Genomic DNA, 16,815 nt, shown 5'->3' on the forward strand with positions numbered 1-16,815 from the left:
AGCTCACTTCCGGCGCCCGGCCCTCAAGCTGCCGGGCCGTGGCGTAGGAGCCTCCGGGCAGCAACGCGCTCGGCTCTCACAACAGTTCCGCGCCTTCCAAAGGGCGCGCCCCGCCTTCCCGAGGCCCAGCCCCTATCCTCCAGTGACGCCGAGACCAGAGGGCTGAGGCTCTGGTTGCCGCAGTGACCCTGACCAGGGGGGCTTTGGAATCTGAAGCTCTGGTGGGTCTACTCTCCCGACCAAGTCTGCCCTTTTCCTGAGATCCATAAACGAAAGGAAAGATTAATATAACTATCGGCCGGGCGCGGTGGCTCATGCCTGTAATCCTAGAACTTTGGGAGGCCGAGCTGGGGGCGGATCACCTGAGGTCAGGAGTTCGAGACCAGCCTGACCAACATGGTGAAATCCCGTCTCTACTAAAAATACAAAAATTAGCCGGGCATGGTGGCGCGCGCCTGTAGTCCCAGCTACTCGGGAGGCTGAGGCAGGAGAATCGCTGGAACCCGGGAGGCGGAGGTTGCAGTGAGCCATGACTGCACCGTTGCACTCCAGGCTGGGCGACAGAGCGAGACTCTTGTTAAAAAAAAAAAAAAAATCTATCTATCTACCTATCTATCTATCTATCTACCTACCTACCTACCTACAGCTTCACCCGCCTCTCTGCGGCTCTGGGTGAGACTGGCCTTATGTTGAATGTTGTAGGATGAGTGATGTCTTGGGAGTAAGTAGACTGTCCTAGTGCTTCCTTGTTGTAGTCCCCCCATCAGGACCCAAGGACTGGGACCAGGGCAGAGGAGGCCAGGGAATGCCCCTCACCAGAGGCTGGGACCTCTCACCCTGCCATCCCTAACCCCTATATAGGACTGCCCCTTCCAAACCGATCCCCCGGGGTCCTGAGTAAGTCCCATCAGGGAGATTCCCCATAGGCAATGAAGGATCTCAGCCAGGCTCCTGCAGCTAGAGCCCTAGACCTAATTCCTAGCATCCCTGACCCCAGGTCTCTGGCTTCCCAAGGTAGGGCAGCTGAAGGTTCCCCACAAGCGCAGTGAGAATGCCACACTGGAGGACAGAGCCTGGGCCCCCCTCCCCCTCAGCCACGTATGGTCTAACCCTGGGGCCCTTGTGATATTAAGGAGGCAGGTGAGCTGGGGTAGGCCTTGACTCCCCTTGGGTAAGTCACAGTCCTTCAGTTTCCTCTGTTGAAACTGGGAGTAAGGACCCTAGCTGGAGATGGTCACTGCTTGAAGGAAGATGTTAAGGCTCGGAGAGTGTGATAGACCCAGACTGTCAAGGAGCTTTGGAGAGGAGGTCAGGGGAGTAGGGGGTTAGAACTAAGGGCCAGGCCTCTGGGCAACTCTTCTACCCTACTGCAGCTTTCAAGATTTTTTATTGCCCTCTAGTGGAGAAATTGTTGCAGGGGTGTGAGGGGGTGGTGGTTAGGGTAGAGCAGGGAACAAAGGCAGGTTTGGGGGGATCTCCTGGATCTCCATTTTTTTTTTTTGAGATGGACTCTAGCTCTGTGGCCCAGGCTGGAGTCCAGTGGTGTGACCTTGGCTCACTGTAACCTCTACCTCTTGGGTTCAAGCAATTCTCCTGCCTCAATCTCCTGAATAGCTGGGATTACAGGCATGTGCCACCATGCCCAGCTAATTTTTGTATTTTTAGTAGAGATGGGTTTTCACCATGTTGGCCAGGCTGGTCTCAAACTCCTGACCTCTGGTCATCTACCCGCCTCGGCCTCTCAAAGTGCTGGGATTACAGGTGTGAGCCACTGCACCCGGCCAGATCTTCTGTTCTTCAAGGAACAGGCTCTGCCTTGGATCTATAGCTGCACCACTGACTTTCTAGGTGATAAGGTCAAGTCACGTTTCTCTGAGCCTCACTTTCTTTGAGTGGAAAATGAGGACAAGGGCATATTAGATAAATATAATGCATGAGGCATAATTGTGATTAAAATAATTTCCTTGTGTAGACACTGATGTTGAAGAGATTGGGGATTTGTGACAAGCAACAGAACTATATCTTATTCATTAAGGTATCTGCTGTAAGGTATTTGGCCCATAAGGCACTATAATATGGAGGTTTAGAGTGCAGTGGCTGGCATCAAGACTGCTAGGTGTCAGTGCTGGATCTCCTGCTTACCCAGTGGGCATGCTCTTCACCTCTTTGAGCTGCTGTCTCCTGCTCTTTTGAGTGAGAATTATACTAATACCTCCTCTGAAGGTTGATATTGGGATTAAATGGACCCTTGGATATGAAACTGCGTTTGGAAGTTGGATGGGCCTATGGCACTTGATTTGGGGATCAGTTCAACCTAGGAAGAGCTGTGATTGTGAGTGTGTGAGAGTGTGTGTGTGTGTGTGTGTGTAACTCTCAACCCTTGGGCCAACCTTAGGGATTGCTTCTTGGTCTGGGCATATTCTCTTTCTCTGCCAATGTTCAGCAGAGGTTTGTGAAGTCCAGACTCCTCGGGTGCCAGGCTTCCCTCTGCCTTACTCCTCTCCCCAGTAGGGGGTGCCACCTATATCCTGTGTCTGTATTCCCCATCTCCTCCCTCTGGTTAATCCAGACCCCAAATCAGGCTAACTTTCCCTGATTTTTGGCCCCCGGCCCCTTGCCCCCAAACCTCCTCCTCTTCCTCCTGAGGCCCCGTTCCCCAGTCTTCTTCTATGAGATGGTCAACTATTCCTCTAGGTTAATGGCTCATGGCAGGGTAAGCCTGTCTCCCTCAAATGGTGGGTATTCAAAAGGTGTGACCTAGTGGAAGTAGAGAGACTGCCCGTTGAGCTGTGGGCCCTTGTGCAAAGGGCATTTCCCTCCCAGGGATTCTGTTTCCCCCTGAGTTCAACTCCACAAAGGGCGGGGACCCAGCTGTCCTTCAGAAAAAGGCCTTGTGATGTGTACCGTGTCTGCATTTCCACGTGTGCATTTATTGTTATTGCTCAGTATAGTGTTGAAAAGGCAGACAAATCCCATTAATTACAAAGAGCACAAGCCAAAGATACAGAGAAATAAAGAGTGTACAATAAGAGCACAGTCACTTCCCAGCCCCGATTGTCCCAGAGACCCCAGAGCCCGGGCAGCTTATGGAAGCTGGAGGCGGCACCATTCCCTCGCTACTCTATTGTAAAATATGTGCACACAAGAGTTAGCAAAGTGTGGTGACCCCCGAGAGGAAAGGTCCGGGAGGGAGAGCACCACAGGCATTACAAAACAGACTCAGGGGGCTGAGAAGGGCAGTCCCAAAGCAGCCTCCAACATCGTTTTCAGTGGAGGGGGTGATGGCTGCTACCTGGGGCTGGGGACCCTCCTCCCCACCTGGGTTGGTATGATCTCTACATTAAAATCAGGAGAGCTTGGTTTGGAACTTTGAAAAGGCTTGGGGACTTCCTGCTGTTGTCTGACTTCCGTCCTGACTCTGGAAGGCCTAAAAGCCTTCAAGAAACTCTCCTCCCTACAAGATCCTCTAATGGCGGGATTTTGGACACAATGGCAGGAGAGAGATTTGGGTGGGAGGCTTGTCAGAGTGCACCAGGTTGGCAGCCTCCTGTAGGTAGCGCAAGAGTGGGCTAGGGGAGTGAGGGTTCCGAGAAGGCCTGGGCAAGAACTGCCTGCATCCCAAAGGTGCTGGAGACTCCCAATTAAAGAGCAAGAAACGATCCCCCCAAAACAAAATGAAACAAAAACAACAAAAAATCAGTTCAGGAAAGGGAGACAGGAATAAAGGTTTCTCCATGATGAGAATTAGAAGTGCAGACAACTGGGCCACACATTCTTTCCCAGCTCCAGGCCTGGGAGAGACTCCTCTTTCTCATCTGGACCAGGGATAGTTGACGGGTCCACCCTAACACAACTAAGGTGGGTGACTTTGGTTCCCAAGCTGGGATTGAGTGGGGGCCTGGTGGCCTCTCATGACAACTCCTGGGCTTAGGGGGCAGGTGAAATGATGGGAGGAACAGAAGGCTTCCCTCAAGATCAGGATGCCCTTTTTGTCCCTCTTTAGAGAACATACTCAATTTCACAGCCCTGAGTGGACAGTAATTACAATGCGGGGAAGATGATGGCACAGGGAATGACAGGGCCCAGGATTTGGGGTGGGAATGGGACAGGGGGTGGAAGACTGAGCACAATTTAAAGTTTATGTGGAAGAATAGATGTGAGAGAATAACTAGGAAATTTTGTAAAAGAAGAGTGAAGGGACTCATCCCACCACATAATAAGACATTAGAAATCGACATTAGAAATTGAATAGTTAAAATTGTATGGCTGGTGCCAGATGAGCCACCCAGGTAAGGGAAGAGAAGTTCCAGAAATAGATCCAAGTCTATATAAGATATCAGTGTGTGGTAAAGGTGGCATTTCAACATGGTTGGGGAAAAGAGTGGCTTCCAATAACTGGGGGACCCAGGACAAGACAGGTTCAGAGTCCTTGAGCCAGTGCAGTCATTTTAATTGGTCCAGTCTCAGAAATAGGACCGCCTCTCTCTTGTCATCTCTATGCTATGGTTGGGACAAGGGGACAAGGGGCCATGGTGAGGGGTTGGCGGGAGCAATGGAGGCTGCTCCTGAGTTAAAGAAATCTCCGCCTGAGTTGCAAGGAGGAAACTCCTCAGAGCTCTCCCTGCTCACCTCCAAAGATGAGTGATTCTGCAGTGCCAGGAGTCACTGAAGAGGCTCCCTGCCCTTCCCTCATCTGTTGAGGGGGAGACAAGTTGGTGAGCTTAGCTCTCAGAACCGAATCTGTCAACTTCTCCTGGAGCCCTTGTCTAGAGGGCAGAAAAGAAGCTATATGGATGATGCAGTCCCAAACTAGAAAAAAGTATACATTACAGATATATTTACTATGTTCTGTTTGATGTTGTTTTTTGCCTTTTTTTTTTAAACCACAGACATTTCAGAACCACACTGCGCGAGTCAGAAGAGCCAGCAATTGAAAGCATAACCATTGCATAGTATTAAATGAACAGAGATGGTGAGTTCTTTATTTACAATTATTGTCTAGATAAAAAAATTCATAAAAACAGATGAATGGTCATAAATTATTTACCCCCTAATGGGGTGAACTGCCAAACGTACCCCATGCTGCTAGATATAGGACGCAGAGTGCAAGCTTTATGTACTACAGTGAGTTTTGACAAACCAACCATTTCGTGTGTGTATGTGTGTGCAAGTGTGAGAGTGAGGGGGTGCATGTGTGCAAGCATCCTTCATTCCTGACAAGAGACGACCAACGCTAATGTTGGCATTCTTCCATCGCTCCCTGTTCCCTAAGCCAGGCTCCACTGAGAACCTCTCCTGGCTCCAAATGAACATGGAGCATGGCATGCAAACACAGCTATCCTGATGTCATGGAATGAGGTCACAGACACATGACTGATCAAAGAAGTGGGGAGATGGAAAACTGTGAGAAAGGAAACTCCAAAAAACACCATGTTCCAAGGCTGCCCCATGTTTTACACGTGCAGGTCTTTCCTTCCTCGTAGGAGAGCAGTGGGCTGGCTTTGGTGGCATTTGTACTGGAATCCAATAAGCACATCTGAGGGCTGGTCACCCCTTTGGGTATGCAGTTTCCTCTGCTGGATACATTCAGAGATACTTCTTCATGACATTCAGCTGGTACGCTCTTGAAGGACCTCCTTCCAGGAAGATTTTGCCAGGTGGGATGGGCTGACTTTGAACCCCAAACCCTCAAGTTTTTCCACAGCCATCCAAATGTAGGCCCTCCCAGCTGACTATGGCTCTTTTCCCGAGTGGCTCTCATCTTGTTTGTGGAAGAGTTCTCTGGGCCTGGAGAAGGGAAGGGGCTGGGCTGACACAGCCACCATGAGGAGGGTCAGCATGAGGAATGGATTTTGCAAGAGAGGCGGAAAGTGTTTGGTTTTCCTCGAAGCATGGGACATCATCGATCATGGTATTCAAAATGTCTTTTGCACTGTACAAGTTTATGGAAAAAGATCATATGCTGAAAAGTCTCAAAGCAAACTTTGTATTAAATACAAAAGTTCTTTTATGAAAAACGCTGAGCCCCACAAAGTGCTTAGCAGTCAAGAGGCTGACACACAGTTAAATAAGCTCTTATCAAGTGGGATTACTAGTGCTGTTGTCTTGGGGAAAAATAACCACCTTTTCTCACCTGTGATACTGTAGGGTTTCAGAATGGCTTTCTGTTTGGGAAAGCAAGACTTGCTGTTAAAAGGCTACAGTATATATTGTGACTACAGGAAGACAATTTGGTTTAAAATCACACTGAATACATCTCAATATACACATCATAAGGTTCATTCGGATCTAAATAGTGCAGAGAAAAAGGCTATTCTTCTTCAAAAATAAAAATAAAAGCAGCAAGCCATACTGATCCTCATCCAATATGCCAACAGCTCGGACGCTGCCATTAATAAGGAAATAAACCTGTAAGTTACTAACTAAAAAAAAAAATCAACACATTACCATTTATAATATTTCAACACTACCTCAATCTCTGTACAGACAGTGCCAAAGAGAACCTATTTTTGAAATGCTCTTAGTAAACTCAAGCGAGTTTCATTGAGAGAAAAGTCTTCGAGCAGTGCTTTGCAGATCCTGGCATCCTTGGGCCGGATGGCCGCTAGTGTTGCAAACCCAGGAAGCCTTCTCTCCTCCTCTCCCTTCGTCTACGGAGCATGTTGTTAAACCTCTCAGGATGGCAACTTGGTAGCATTTGGCTTCTGCCTGAGCCTCTCACGGTAGTGACATTATTGAACGGAAATAGCAGGCAAAAATCAGAGCATGGCTATCATAAAACATCAAGGATGCAACCCAGGGGAAGTGTCTGTTGGGCCGAGCTGTTTTTATAGCATCTCAGCCACCAGTGTTCTTAAACCATACAAATAGCCAAAGACGTTATCTACAGGTTTGTAAACAAATTACATTCTTCTTTTAGGACATAAATAAGTTAAAATAGAGCAATTTAAGCGGAAACAAGGCAACATGCCGGCAAAGAAACTTTATATATCCATGTATATATATTTATATATATATATATCTACCTATCTATATGGACGTATACAGTCTTGGAGAAGTATACGTTGATATAGATACAAAGAAATGGATATAACCTTGTGAGTGTCTATGAAGTTCTTCGGTTCCATTGGTGCAAATCTACTAGGCGAGTTAAGCTCTGCAATTTCAAAAAGTTATTAAATTAATCTATACAACTGAGACCATGCTGCGCAAGCATTTCAAAAACTCACAGACCAGTGGATTGGATAAATAGTCTCAGAAAAGAGTCTGTTTGCAGTTCCCGCCTAAGAAAACAAACAAACAAAAAAACCCCTCCCCAACCCCCAAAAACCAAACAAGGGGAGGATTGAAAGTGTACAGTACATTCATGCGGGGGATGTGGTGGCTGGGCGGGTGCATGGCTGGTCCATGTCTGGGTGGGAGCCAGGAAGGGCTTGTTTTGGGAAAACTGCTCACTCCCGTAAGCCCCCAGTGGAGATCCCGCCCCTTGCCTCAAAGTGAAAAAGAGTTCAAACAGCATCGCAGCCAGAGAAAGGGTCTGTTGGTGGAAACGTTGGTTTTCTCTCCAGTATTTGGTTTCCGATTGTTGCTCGTTGCTGCTTGGGTGAGTTGGGTGCCTGGATGGATGGGTGCCCAGAAGGCGGGTGGCAGCGGGGTCCATGAGGGTGGGTGGGCAGGCGACAGGGTCCTCAGCTAAAGCGATGTCTCCAGGCTGTGGATGGGGCTCCCTGGACTTGAAGAGGTAGCTGATTTGCTTGTGTCAGTCGTCAGGTTGATCCCACTGTCAATGGCGCTGTTGTTCTTGTTGAGCGATGACGGCGGGCTCGAGTTCTGCTTGAGCGCGGCATCTTCTTCCAGGTCGGTGTCGTCAATGAGGGGGATGTGGGGCTGGGAATCTTCGATCCGGAATTCAGGATGAGCCATGAAGTTATGGATGGAGGTTCGAGATTCAGGCTTTTCTAAACCTTCATAGAGAGAGCTACGGAACGCCTTCACGACGCGGATCTGCAAGGGAAGCACAGGGGTCAGGAGCACCGCCCGGGGACCACAGCCAGGCTCGGGGGGCTCACAGGAGGGGCGGGTGGGAGAAGGGTTAGGGCAAAGCAGGTGGCTGGAATCCACAGTCGCTGGGTGTTATTAGCATTGACAGGATGGGGGAGAGTGAAAAAGGGGGCTCAGGTTATAGGCATCCTTGAGCTGGTTTTTAAAAATTGCTTTGGTTTTGGTAGAAACTAGTGTTAGGACAGGAGAAATCACCAAGCACCATCAAAGAGATGATGGGAAACAGTGGTTAAAGGAAGCACAGTCGACTCCTGCGGGCACCCACACCTAGTGAGAGACTGAGCCTTGTTCACTTTAAAGCAGAGGTTCAACCATGCAGACGGGGAGGAGGACCAGGTGGGAATCAAGTAGGAAAGAGGAGAGGCTATTAAAAAAAATTCATCTTAGAAAAACCACACACAGTTAAGAAACCATACAACATGGAACAGGTTATGTGTCACCAACAGAAAAGGAACAGAAAGGAGAGACGGTTGGATGAGCTGGGATGAGAGAGACACATGAGGGCCAAACAGAACGGGAACATCAAATCAAAGGCAGCAAAGCAAACCAAAGCCAACCCAGGGCTTTCTCAGGTGCAGAGCAGAGGCAGCCAGAAAGCACATGGGAGCTGGCGGACAGATGACATTCGGGGGCGGGCTGCATGCCACGCGGGGTCGGGAGCCACACGGCACACAGACAGACACACGGCTACACTTGGAAGCCTGGACAATGTGAACGGAGGTCGTTTGTACCCAGCGTTTCTTTCCTTCATGCATTTGGGAGGTAAACACTCGAGTATAGACTCAAAGCCCTGGCCAGCCAGTCATTGGAGCTTACTTTGGGGTCTCTTATTTCCTGGGGGATTTTGTTTGTTTATTTGTGCTTTGAAAACACAAAACCAAAAAACGAAGCTGGAATCAGATGGCCAAACCCAGCCCCAGTGGGATTCTGGGGTGTGTGCAACTGAGTCACAAAACAGCAAGTTCTTTCATTTTCTGTCTCAGTTGTGAACCACACATCCTGGGGCCTCAGTTTCCTCCGCTGAAGAATGGGAGGAGGCTGGTCATTGAGTCTTCAAGGCTAGTGGAAAGAGCACTGGACTTGAAGGCAGAAGGACCCAACTTGCGTCCTGGCTCTGCCACATCTGGTGCCTTGACTGTGGACAAGCCACACTAGCTCTCTGGTTGTCCTCTGTCCTGCCTCACAGGGTACAGAGGGACAGGACCCTCACTTGGAAGAGAGGTGTCCCTTCTCTGGACTCCTGGGAGAGGCAGTAGTGCCTGTCATCTCAAGAGTCTGATGGGACTTGGGACAAAGGTGCCTCCTCCTCTCGTCCCAGCCCCAACTCGGAGTGGAGTCAGAGATGGAGAAAACAAGGTGGCATTGGCGCCTCCAGAACAGAGCCTTAGTCAGCTGCTGTGTGCAGGCCAAGTGGCACCCACCTGCAGAGCAGTGGCTGCCCTACACCACAGGCCTGCGGGGAGGCAGGGGACTGGACGAGACGGTCGTGGGGAGGCCCTTGAAGTCCCAGGACTTGAGCTCTCAGAGGAACCCAGGGTAGCTCCTTTGTGGAACCCTGGTGGGGAAAGCCCTCTTCCATGGAAGTGGAGTTTCTAGGTGACAGTGGTTGATGATTTTAAGTGTCATCGCTGAAGGTTTGTTTTACTGTTGCAGAGGGAATTCTTTCTAAAGCATGTCACATGCTCCTCTGACTTCTAATTTAGAGTGCACAGAGAATAATTTAACATAAGGTTTGTCATTTATCCTTCTTGGTCTTAGGTAAGACCCCATGGATTGGCTTGTTTTTTCTCCCTTGCTGTCAGCCATCGCTTACTAGTTAGTGCTGACTTTTCTGTTTTCTGAAAAGCACCTCTGTCCTTTCACCTTGCATATTGTGAGCTGGGACTCCAGGGTACCCCACTTGCTGGAATCGTGCTTTAAATAAGAGGCAACAAGTGCCAAGCAAGAGCCAGCCAGACACGGCCTTCGTGCTGGTGCTCCATCACGGCCACTGTGGCTGCTGAGCTCTTTCCCCCTGGAGTCCCTCTTTGTGGCTCTGCAGAGATGGTTCATATTCTGATCTCCTGGTAAGTGAGCTGTTACACCTTGATTAATTGAAAACAAAGAAGGCACTGCTGGCCTCAGCTTTCTTATTTGTAGAGTGGGAATAGCGTCACGGCTGTAGCTGCCTAGCTTGGTGCTGTGTGTTCTGAGGCTGAAGTGCAATTCAGATGCTGACTGGAACACCTAGTGTATGTGTGGGGCGGGGGGATGGTGGCAGGACCCTGTCATGTGACTGACAACGCAGAGGGGATGACACACAATGAGATGAGGCCCCTCCGCCCTCCCCCTGGCATGGAGACAACAGAAAAAATGAACTGCTCTGGACAAGACTGTGGGGACAAGACTTTTTGGGACACCCCGCCACGGCCATCTCAAGTCTCCACTTCGGTTCTCTCCGAGGCTGAAATGGAAAAAACTATGGGGAAAAAAAGCTCTTCCATCTCCCCTCCCTGCCTACCCTAAAGGTAGGATTTTTTTTTTTTTTTTTTTTTTTTTTTTTTGGCATAAGCTGCATTTGGGTGTGGGGGTGAGGGGAAGGAGAGGAAGGGACCCAGTGAGCAGGATTTCATATGTTTTGGTTTCGTCAGCACAAAGGGAGCAGGGAGACCCACGCCTGTTGTCAGAGGGCTCTGAGGAAACGCACAGGCCCTGGTCTGAGATGGGTTCGACATACTCGAATGTTTACCCGGCTTCAAGGAAGCCAAGAGTCTGGGACTGATTCACATTCATTTCAGGCTCAAGGTTAAAGACTCACAACCTCTTTTAATTTCACTCTCTCTTGCTGAACTCTGTGTCCAGGGTTCTCTAGCCCTCTAGGGAAACAAACACATGGAATATTCAGACAGCGGAGAGGTCTAGGGTCCCCCCCACAAAGCAAGCCATTTTCTCGCCAACCCAAGGTTGCACTAAATTAGTTACCAAAACACTAATGAGAAGTCCAGCTTTCTTCCCTTTTCATTGTCTTTATTTCTCCCCCTAACAGTGCAAACTCCTTGCCCTAGGAGTCTTCAGAACCAGGAATCTGCAGGGGAAGTGGAAGCAGGAAGTGCCCTATCTGTCCAGCAAGGTACGGCGTCCAGAATGTGGCTGGGACCTGGCTTATGGGGCTGGCTCTTGGCTTGGGTGGTTTGAAGGAGCAGGACTTCCATTGATAAACATGGAGCCTGCTACAGACTTACTGAGTACAAAGATGGTTTGAGATGAGTTAGGAATTTGAGGCAATGAGAAAGAGAGGCTGTGCAGCTTTGCCTTGGATCGAAGTGTGGGATGCTAATCTGGTCCTTGATCGCCAGTGGGAAGGTGCCCTCCTCGCCAGTCCTGGCCACGCTGGTAGAAGTTCAAGCTGAGAAACAGCTTCTCTGGCCTTCCCTGGAGGACTGACTCCTTTTCACGAATATGAGGCTATGGGCATGGGCACTGGTTCCGGAATGGAAGTTCAGCCTCTGTGGCTCCAGGTCTGTGGGCCTCCTGGGAAGTGGTATAAGTAGTGGGAAGAATGAGGGACTCCAGAGTCTGACCTCTTGCCACGCCCTTGCTGTGTGATCCTGGCCTCATCAGTGTCTTTCTCTGCGAAATGGATGTATTGGCAGGTCCTCCCCTCCCACAATTCAGTGGTGAGGCATCTTTGAAGTAAAGGGAGTGGGGAACTGCCCTGGAAATGTTGAGTGGGGCTCAGCTATAAGGCACTAGGCGTGTGCCATTAAGTTTCCAGGGTAAAAACAAGCTCGTTTTTGAGTAAGTCAGAAGAGTGCACCAATTCATTCCCTCCCGAGCGTCCTCGAGCCATGTGCCTCGTGACTGCGGTCAGGCTTACCACGTGCGTCTGTCTGCTGAGGCCTTCGTCTTGCGGTGGTGCTGTGGGGAGGGGAGGGCCTGTGATGTGTTCAGGGGCTTTCCTCACTCCAGTGTCCCAGGTCAGAAGTCAGGCCCTGTCCCAGGCCTTTGTGGTCAACTCTTCATAACCCAGGGGACAGTGGATTGACTCCTTCCAGGGCATACTGGCTGCAGGTGTTTTTGCCTCAGCAGGCACATGAGCAGCCTCCTCCGCTGGGGAATCCCCAGGAAGCAGATTTCCCCTCAGAAGGCTGGTGGGGTGTGGTGGGGGTGAAGGAGTTGTGGGGTAGTAGGGCAGCCCACTTCCTCATCCCATCAAATTGGGGCCCTTCTCTCACTTCCTGGCCACCTGTTTAAACCTCCCTGTGGGAGGAAAGCATACTGGCTTCTGCAGGGACCTTGGCTGGTATCTAGAGGGTCCTCAGAGTCCTTGGAGACCAGAGGAGGCAGCACGGTTGTAGACACTACTCAAGCAAAGGAGGCATGAGGCTGTGTTGTCCAAATGTGTGTGCTGAAACCGCAGAGGCTGTGATCCTGTCTGGGAACCAGTGCCCTCAGGCAGGGGTTTGGTCAGGCTATTTTTAAGACCACAGGCTCAGGAAGGGTCTCAGGAGGGACCCAGAATTACAGGCTGGATTCTGTCACAGAGGGGGAATGCGAGATTCTCTGGGAGGTGTGAAGAGGGGAGAGGCAAGATGGGGAGCAGAGTGAGGAGGTCCTGGCCAGCCCCGCTGGGTCCCCTGAGAGAATGAGGGGTCAGGGCAAGGACTGTCAAGTTGGCTTTGGCTGAGCCTCTGCCTGGGCTTCTTTTCCAAGACTGTTCCAAAGTTGGGGTAACCACAGGCTACAGGGGACTGATGTGGCCTGGAAGGAGGTCAGTTTAGACACATTCCTGTCTAAGCATTTCTGCAGAAATGAAGAAGGGGGTACTTCTGCAAAGAAGTGTTGTTCCCAGGCTGGCTCTATTGAATGGCTTTACAAATGACGCAGAAGAAAAGCTGAGAAAGAAGTGGCTGAGGTTTGAGAGGACAGTTCTAGCTTCTAGACTGTGAAGGCTAAGATGAGGGGCTAATTCAGGGAAGACTTCCAAAGGTGGTGCGGGTGCCCAGCAATGTCAGGTGTGCTCTGTTGTGGCCAGGGTGAAGTGCTGCCCTTCAAGAAAGAGGCTGAACTGGGATGGACGAAGAACTGGGCTTTCACCCAGAAGCCAGACTCCTGGCAGGCAGCCCCAGCCAGAGGGCCGCAGGAGTCACCAGGAGGGGTGGCAGAAGGGAAGAAGCGGATTCTTCCCCATGTAGGTCTCCCTGACAGGACACTTGGTCACCGCACCTCAGGATAGGTGGGGGTGCTGAGCAAGGCCAGAGCTGAGCTGGTGCAGAAAGGAGCTGGGAGGTCAGCTGGCTAGGCTGCTGCAAAGGTGAGAGCTCTCTGGTCTAAAGGGGAGGAGGATGGGACCAGTGTTGCCTTCCCCTAGAAATCCTGGCGGTGACTGCCTAGTGATGGTATCTCATGGAAATGTGACTCAGCCACCATCTGCTGAAATGCATCTCCATTTCATCTTGGCTCCCTGGGCCTCCCCAGCACTGCATTTCTGTGCTGACGAATGAGCACTGAGGGGCTCCTTCCCTGCTTTCTGCTTCTGTCCTGCCGCTGTAGGTCATGGACATTTGCCATCAACAGGCTTTCTGTGGCCTGCGCCTCCACTGGAGGCACTGAGGGAGGCGCTCCCCCCAGCACACAGGGTTCCCGCTGCTGCAGCGGGGTGTGTTGTGGGTGCTCTGGTTTTGGATGGGGGTACAGGCCCTTTATAGAGTTTCAAGAGATGAGCTGGAGTCTACTTCTCACACAGAAGCTGGAGGCTAAGACGGACACTGTGTCAACTGGAGAAGACCAGAGCCAGGGGCTCCCCTGCAGATCAGAAGGGCCTGGCTGGAAGCGAAGCAGGGCGGTGGGAGGAAAGACAGGCTTTTCCCTATGGGGCCCGAAGCCATGGGTCCGGGAAAGAGCTAAACAAAGCCAGCGGTGAGTGCTCTCGATCAGAAGTGGTGGCATGAGGAGATGAGCTTGGCAGGAGGGAGATGAAGGAGGGGCCACAGTCTCAGGCTATCCCTCAGATAAAGGAGGGCACGATGCCCAAGGGTAGATCAGGTCCCTCTGGGCCTGCTGGCACCCAGGTAAGACATGAGGCTCGACCCACCATTTTCTACCAGGGGTCAAGCTGAATGGGCCAGGGACCTTGTCTTTTCCAGGAAGGGCTTAGAACTTCAGCAAGCTCCAAGCTCAGCCACAGGGAAGGCTGTCTGCAGGGCAGCTGATGCTGTCAAAAGTGCAAGGGGAGGAGTGACAGGAAGCGGGCAGAGACTCTGAACTGCTGGGGTGCAGCCTCCAGGCTGTGAGCTCCTAGGTGGCCTGGGACCCCTGGCTGACTATGACCTTTGACCTGCAGTGACCTCTTGGCTCAACCATCTCCCTTGATCATGACCCTCATTGCTGTGGGTGCCCCCTGACCAACTGGGAAAGCCTGGATGATGTGACCCTCTCCTGGTTGGATCCCAACGTGACTGACTGTGACCCTGAGGGGCTTGCTTCCCTTGACCCACGGTGACCCTTCTGCTGACTTTGACTGCAAGACTGGGACCTCCTGTCTAACTCTAACCCTTGCCTTGGTGGTCCAGGCTTTTGCTGACCACATATGACCCTGGGCCAGTGGGACACTCTGTGTCACCTCCATGTCTGTCTCCCTCTGGCTGCCGGGACCCTGTGGTGGATTGGGACCATTTGGTCACTGATGTCCTCTTGACCACTGCTGATCCCTTGACTGAACCAGACCTTTTGGCCACTTGGGACCCTAACGACCCTCTGACTGACCCTGGTCCACTGAGTGACTGCCACTGCATGACTGGTTACACTCTCCTGACCAATGGGACCCTCTTCAGTGGCTGTGACCCTTCAGCCCCCTGGGCCTGATCGTGACCAGCTGCCCCCCATGTCCTCTGGTGCCCCAGCCCCTGCCCGCCTGGGAGCTGGCGTGGGCAGTGCCAGCCGGAGGCAGTAAGGAGTCACACTCACGCCCGGCTGCAGCAGGAGGAAGGCTGGTCGGAGAGGAAAGAGCATTGGACAACGACACGCGACTAGGGCTAGAGAGATTGGCTACATCCTGGCTCTGGCTGGTGACCGAGGACTGTCTCCGCAGGGCCCCCTGAAAGGAGGCCCCGCTCTTGAAAGTATTGACTACTTCAATCTGCAACGGAGGAGAGAACGAGACAAGTTGCGAGAAGAACGAACACAACAGCTACATGACTGACAGGCGCAACATCACAAGAACAGCCGCAGCCACGGCAACAACGACAATGTCACTTAAATCAAAACAAAAATACCAGACACACTCCAAGGCTCTGAAAGATGTCTGCTCAGCTCTGGGCCCACCTGCAGGCCCCAGGGTCCCCGGGAGGACACAGGGGGTCTGGCCTTTGTCCTGTGCTAGTGGCTCAGGGGCCAGTGGGCTGGGTGAGGCCGGTGGGGGAGGCAGTGATTAAACATGGCATCTGGAGGGAAGAGAGCAGTGTTCAGCCTCCCTCAGATACAGGTGTGGAGGTGGAGGGTGTGGTGGGGGCCCTGAGGTGAACAGAGCTTGGCCTAAATTCCAGCTCTGTCACTTACTAGCTAGGAGACCTTGGGCAAGCCACCTCTCTGAGTTGAGTTTCTTCTTCTTAAGAAGGGTTAATGCCACCTGCCCGGCAGGGTTATCTGTAAGTGGCAAAGTACCTGACCCACAAGAGGCAGGCAAGACAGACGCTCCTGCCCACTCAAGAAACCACAGTCCTTGCTTCCTCCCATAATTTGGAGACCCCTGCATGGCTCTGCCACCAGGGCAGTGACAGCACCAGGGCCATATTCACTGAGTTGTCCTGGACCTCCCAGGAGGTGGGGGCAGGCTGGGAGGGCTGGCTGCCAGGGTCCTAATCAGGGGAGGTGAGCCCAGGCCCGTGTCAGGCAGCTCTGGGTCTGAAACCTGCTTCCAGTCCCCACCCCAGCTGTGCCAGCTTGGTAGAAAGGGCCATCTCCTGGACCTCGGTAACCTCTAAAACTGGGGGAGTCACATCTACATCCCAGGGCTGTGAAGGTCACATGAGGTGAGGTTTGGGACAGGGTACAGAGGGGTGGGAGGTGACCCAGGTGAGCTATCTGCTACATCGGATGGAAATGAGGTGCTGGGCCACAGCTGGCAGGATGGTGGCCAGGTGGGTGCCTCTACACTGCACTTCACCCAAGTATGCTGGGGCATGGAGGAGCTCCCACTCCAGCTCCCCGGATAGTCTGGGCAAGAGACCCACAGAGTCCCTCCTGACTCTCCCCTCGCAGGGCTGTGACAGCACTTGTGAGCTACAACACCTGCTCCAGGCATAAGGGCCCATGTGAGAGCATGTGGTGTGTGTGTGGAGGGGGTGGGGAGGGCGCAGGTGTGTCGTGTGCCACATGGCGGCCATGCTCTCTCTGCTCTGGGGAAGAAACCTGCTTCTGGCTGGCTACACCGTGCACCTGTGCTCCCCTGGTGTGCTTGGTGTGTGCTTGTGTGTCTGTGTGTACTTGGGGATGACTGACCTTTGCTCCCCACAGCCTCTCCACCCCCTAGGGGAAGCTGGGGAGAGCAACTGAAGCCCCCGTGGAGGTGGCGGACCCCCTGATCACCAGGCCCTGGGGGACCCTGGGCGACCTGGCCTGCAGCTTCTGTCCAGCCTTCACATGGTCCCTCTGGGTGGCTGCCCCCAGCCGAATGACAGTCCCCTCACTCACCTCTGCCCTCAGAGCCACCCTTCCCCACCCTCTCAGGGAAATCCCCCTGGAGACCATGGTGGGTATGACCCCTACCGCTTCCCC

The 16,815-nt window shown here is 52.1% G+C and overlaps 1 protein-coding gene across 11 annotated transcripts in view; it reads right to left on the reverse strand.

Annotated features, from left to right (window-relative positions):
- Positions 1 to 2,910: 2,910 nt before the first annotated feature.
- ATP2B2 (ATPase plasma membrane Ca2+ transporting 2) overlaps positions 2,911 to 16,815 on the reverse strand; it is a 188,284-nt gene continuing 174,379 nt past the window's right edge. For 3 of the 11 annotated variants that reach the window (XM_077993429.1, XM_077993433.1, XM_077993430.1), the window contains 2 exons: positions 15,007 to 15,178; positions 7,237 to 8,004 (listed from right to left, as the gene is read on the reverse strand). In XM_077993429.1, the coding sequence (XP_077849555.1) occupies positions 7,979 to 8,004; positions 15,007 to 15,178 (198 nt within the window). In that variant the 3' untranslated portion in view covers positions 7,237 to 7,978. Of the gene's footprint in view, positions 8,005 to 10,046; positions 10,058 to 10,861; positions 10,917 to 13,641; positions 13,662 to 15,006; positions 15,179 to 16,815 lie in introns of all 11 variants that reach the window. The other 8 variants (XM_015130243.3, XM_015130237.3, XM_077993432.1 and 5 more) reach the window with 6 other exon arrangements.

Source organism: Macaca mulatta, chromosome 2 (assembly GCF_049350105.2).
Source record: "Macaca mulatta isolate MMU2019108-1 chromosome 2, T2T-MMU8v2.0, whole genome shotgun sequence".
NCBI classification, from domain to species: domain Eukaryota; kingdom Metazoa; phylum Chordata; class Mammalia; order Primates; family Cercopithecidae; genus Macaca; species Macaca mulatta.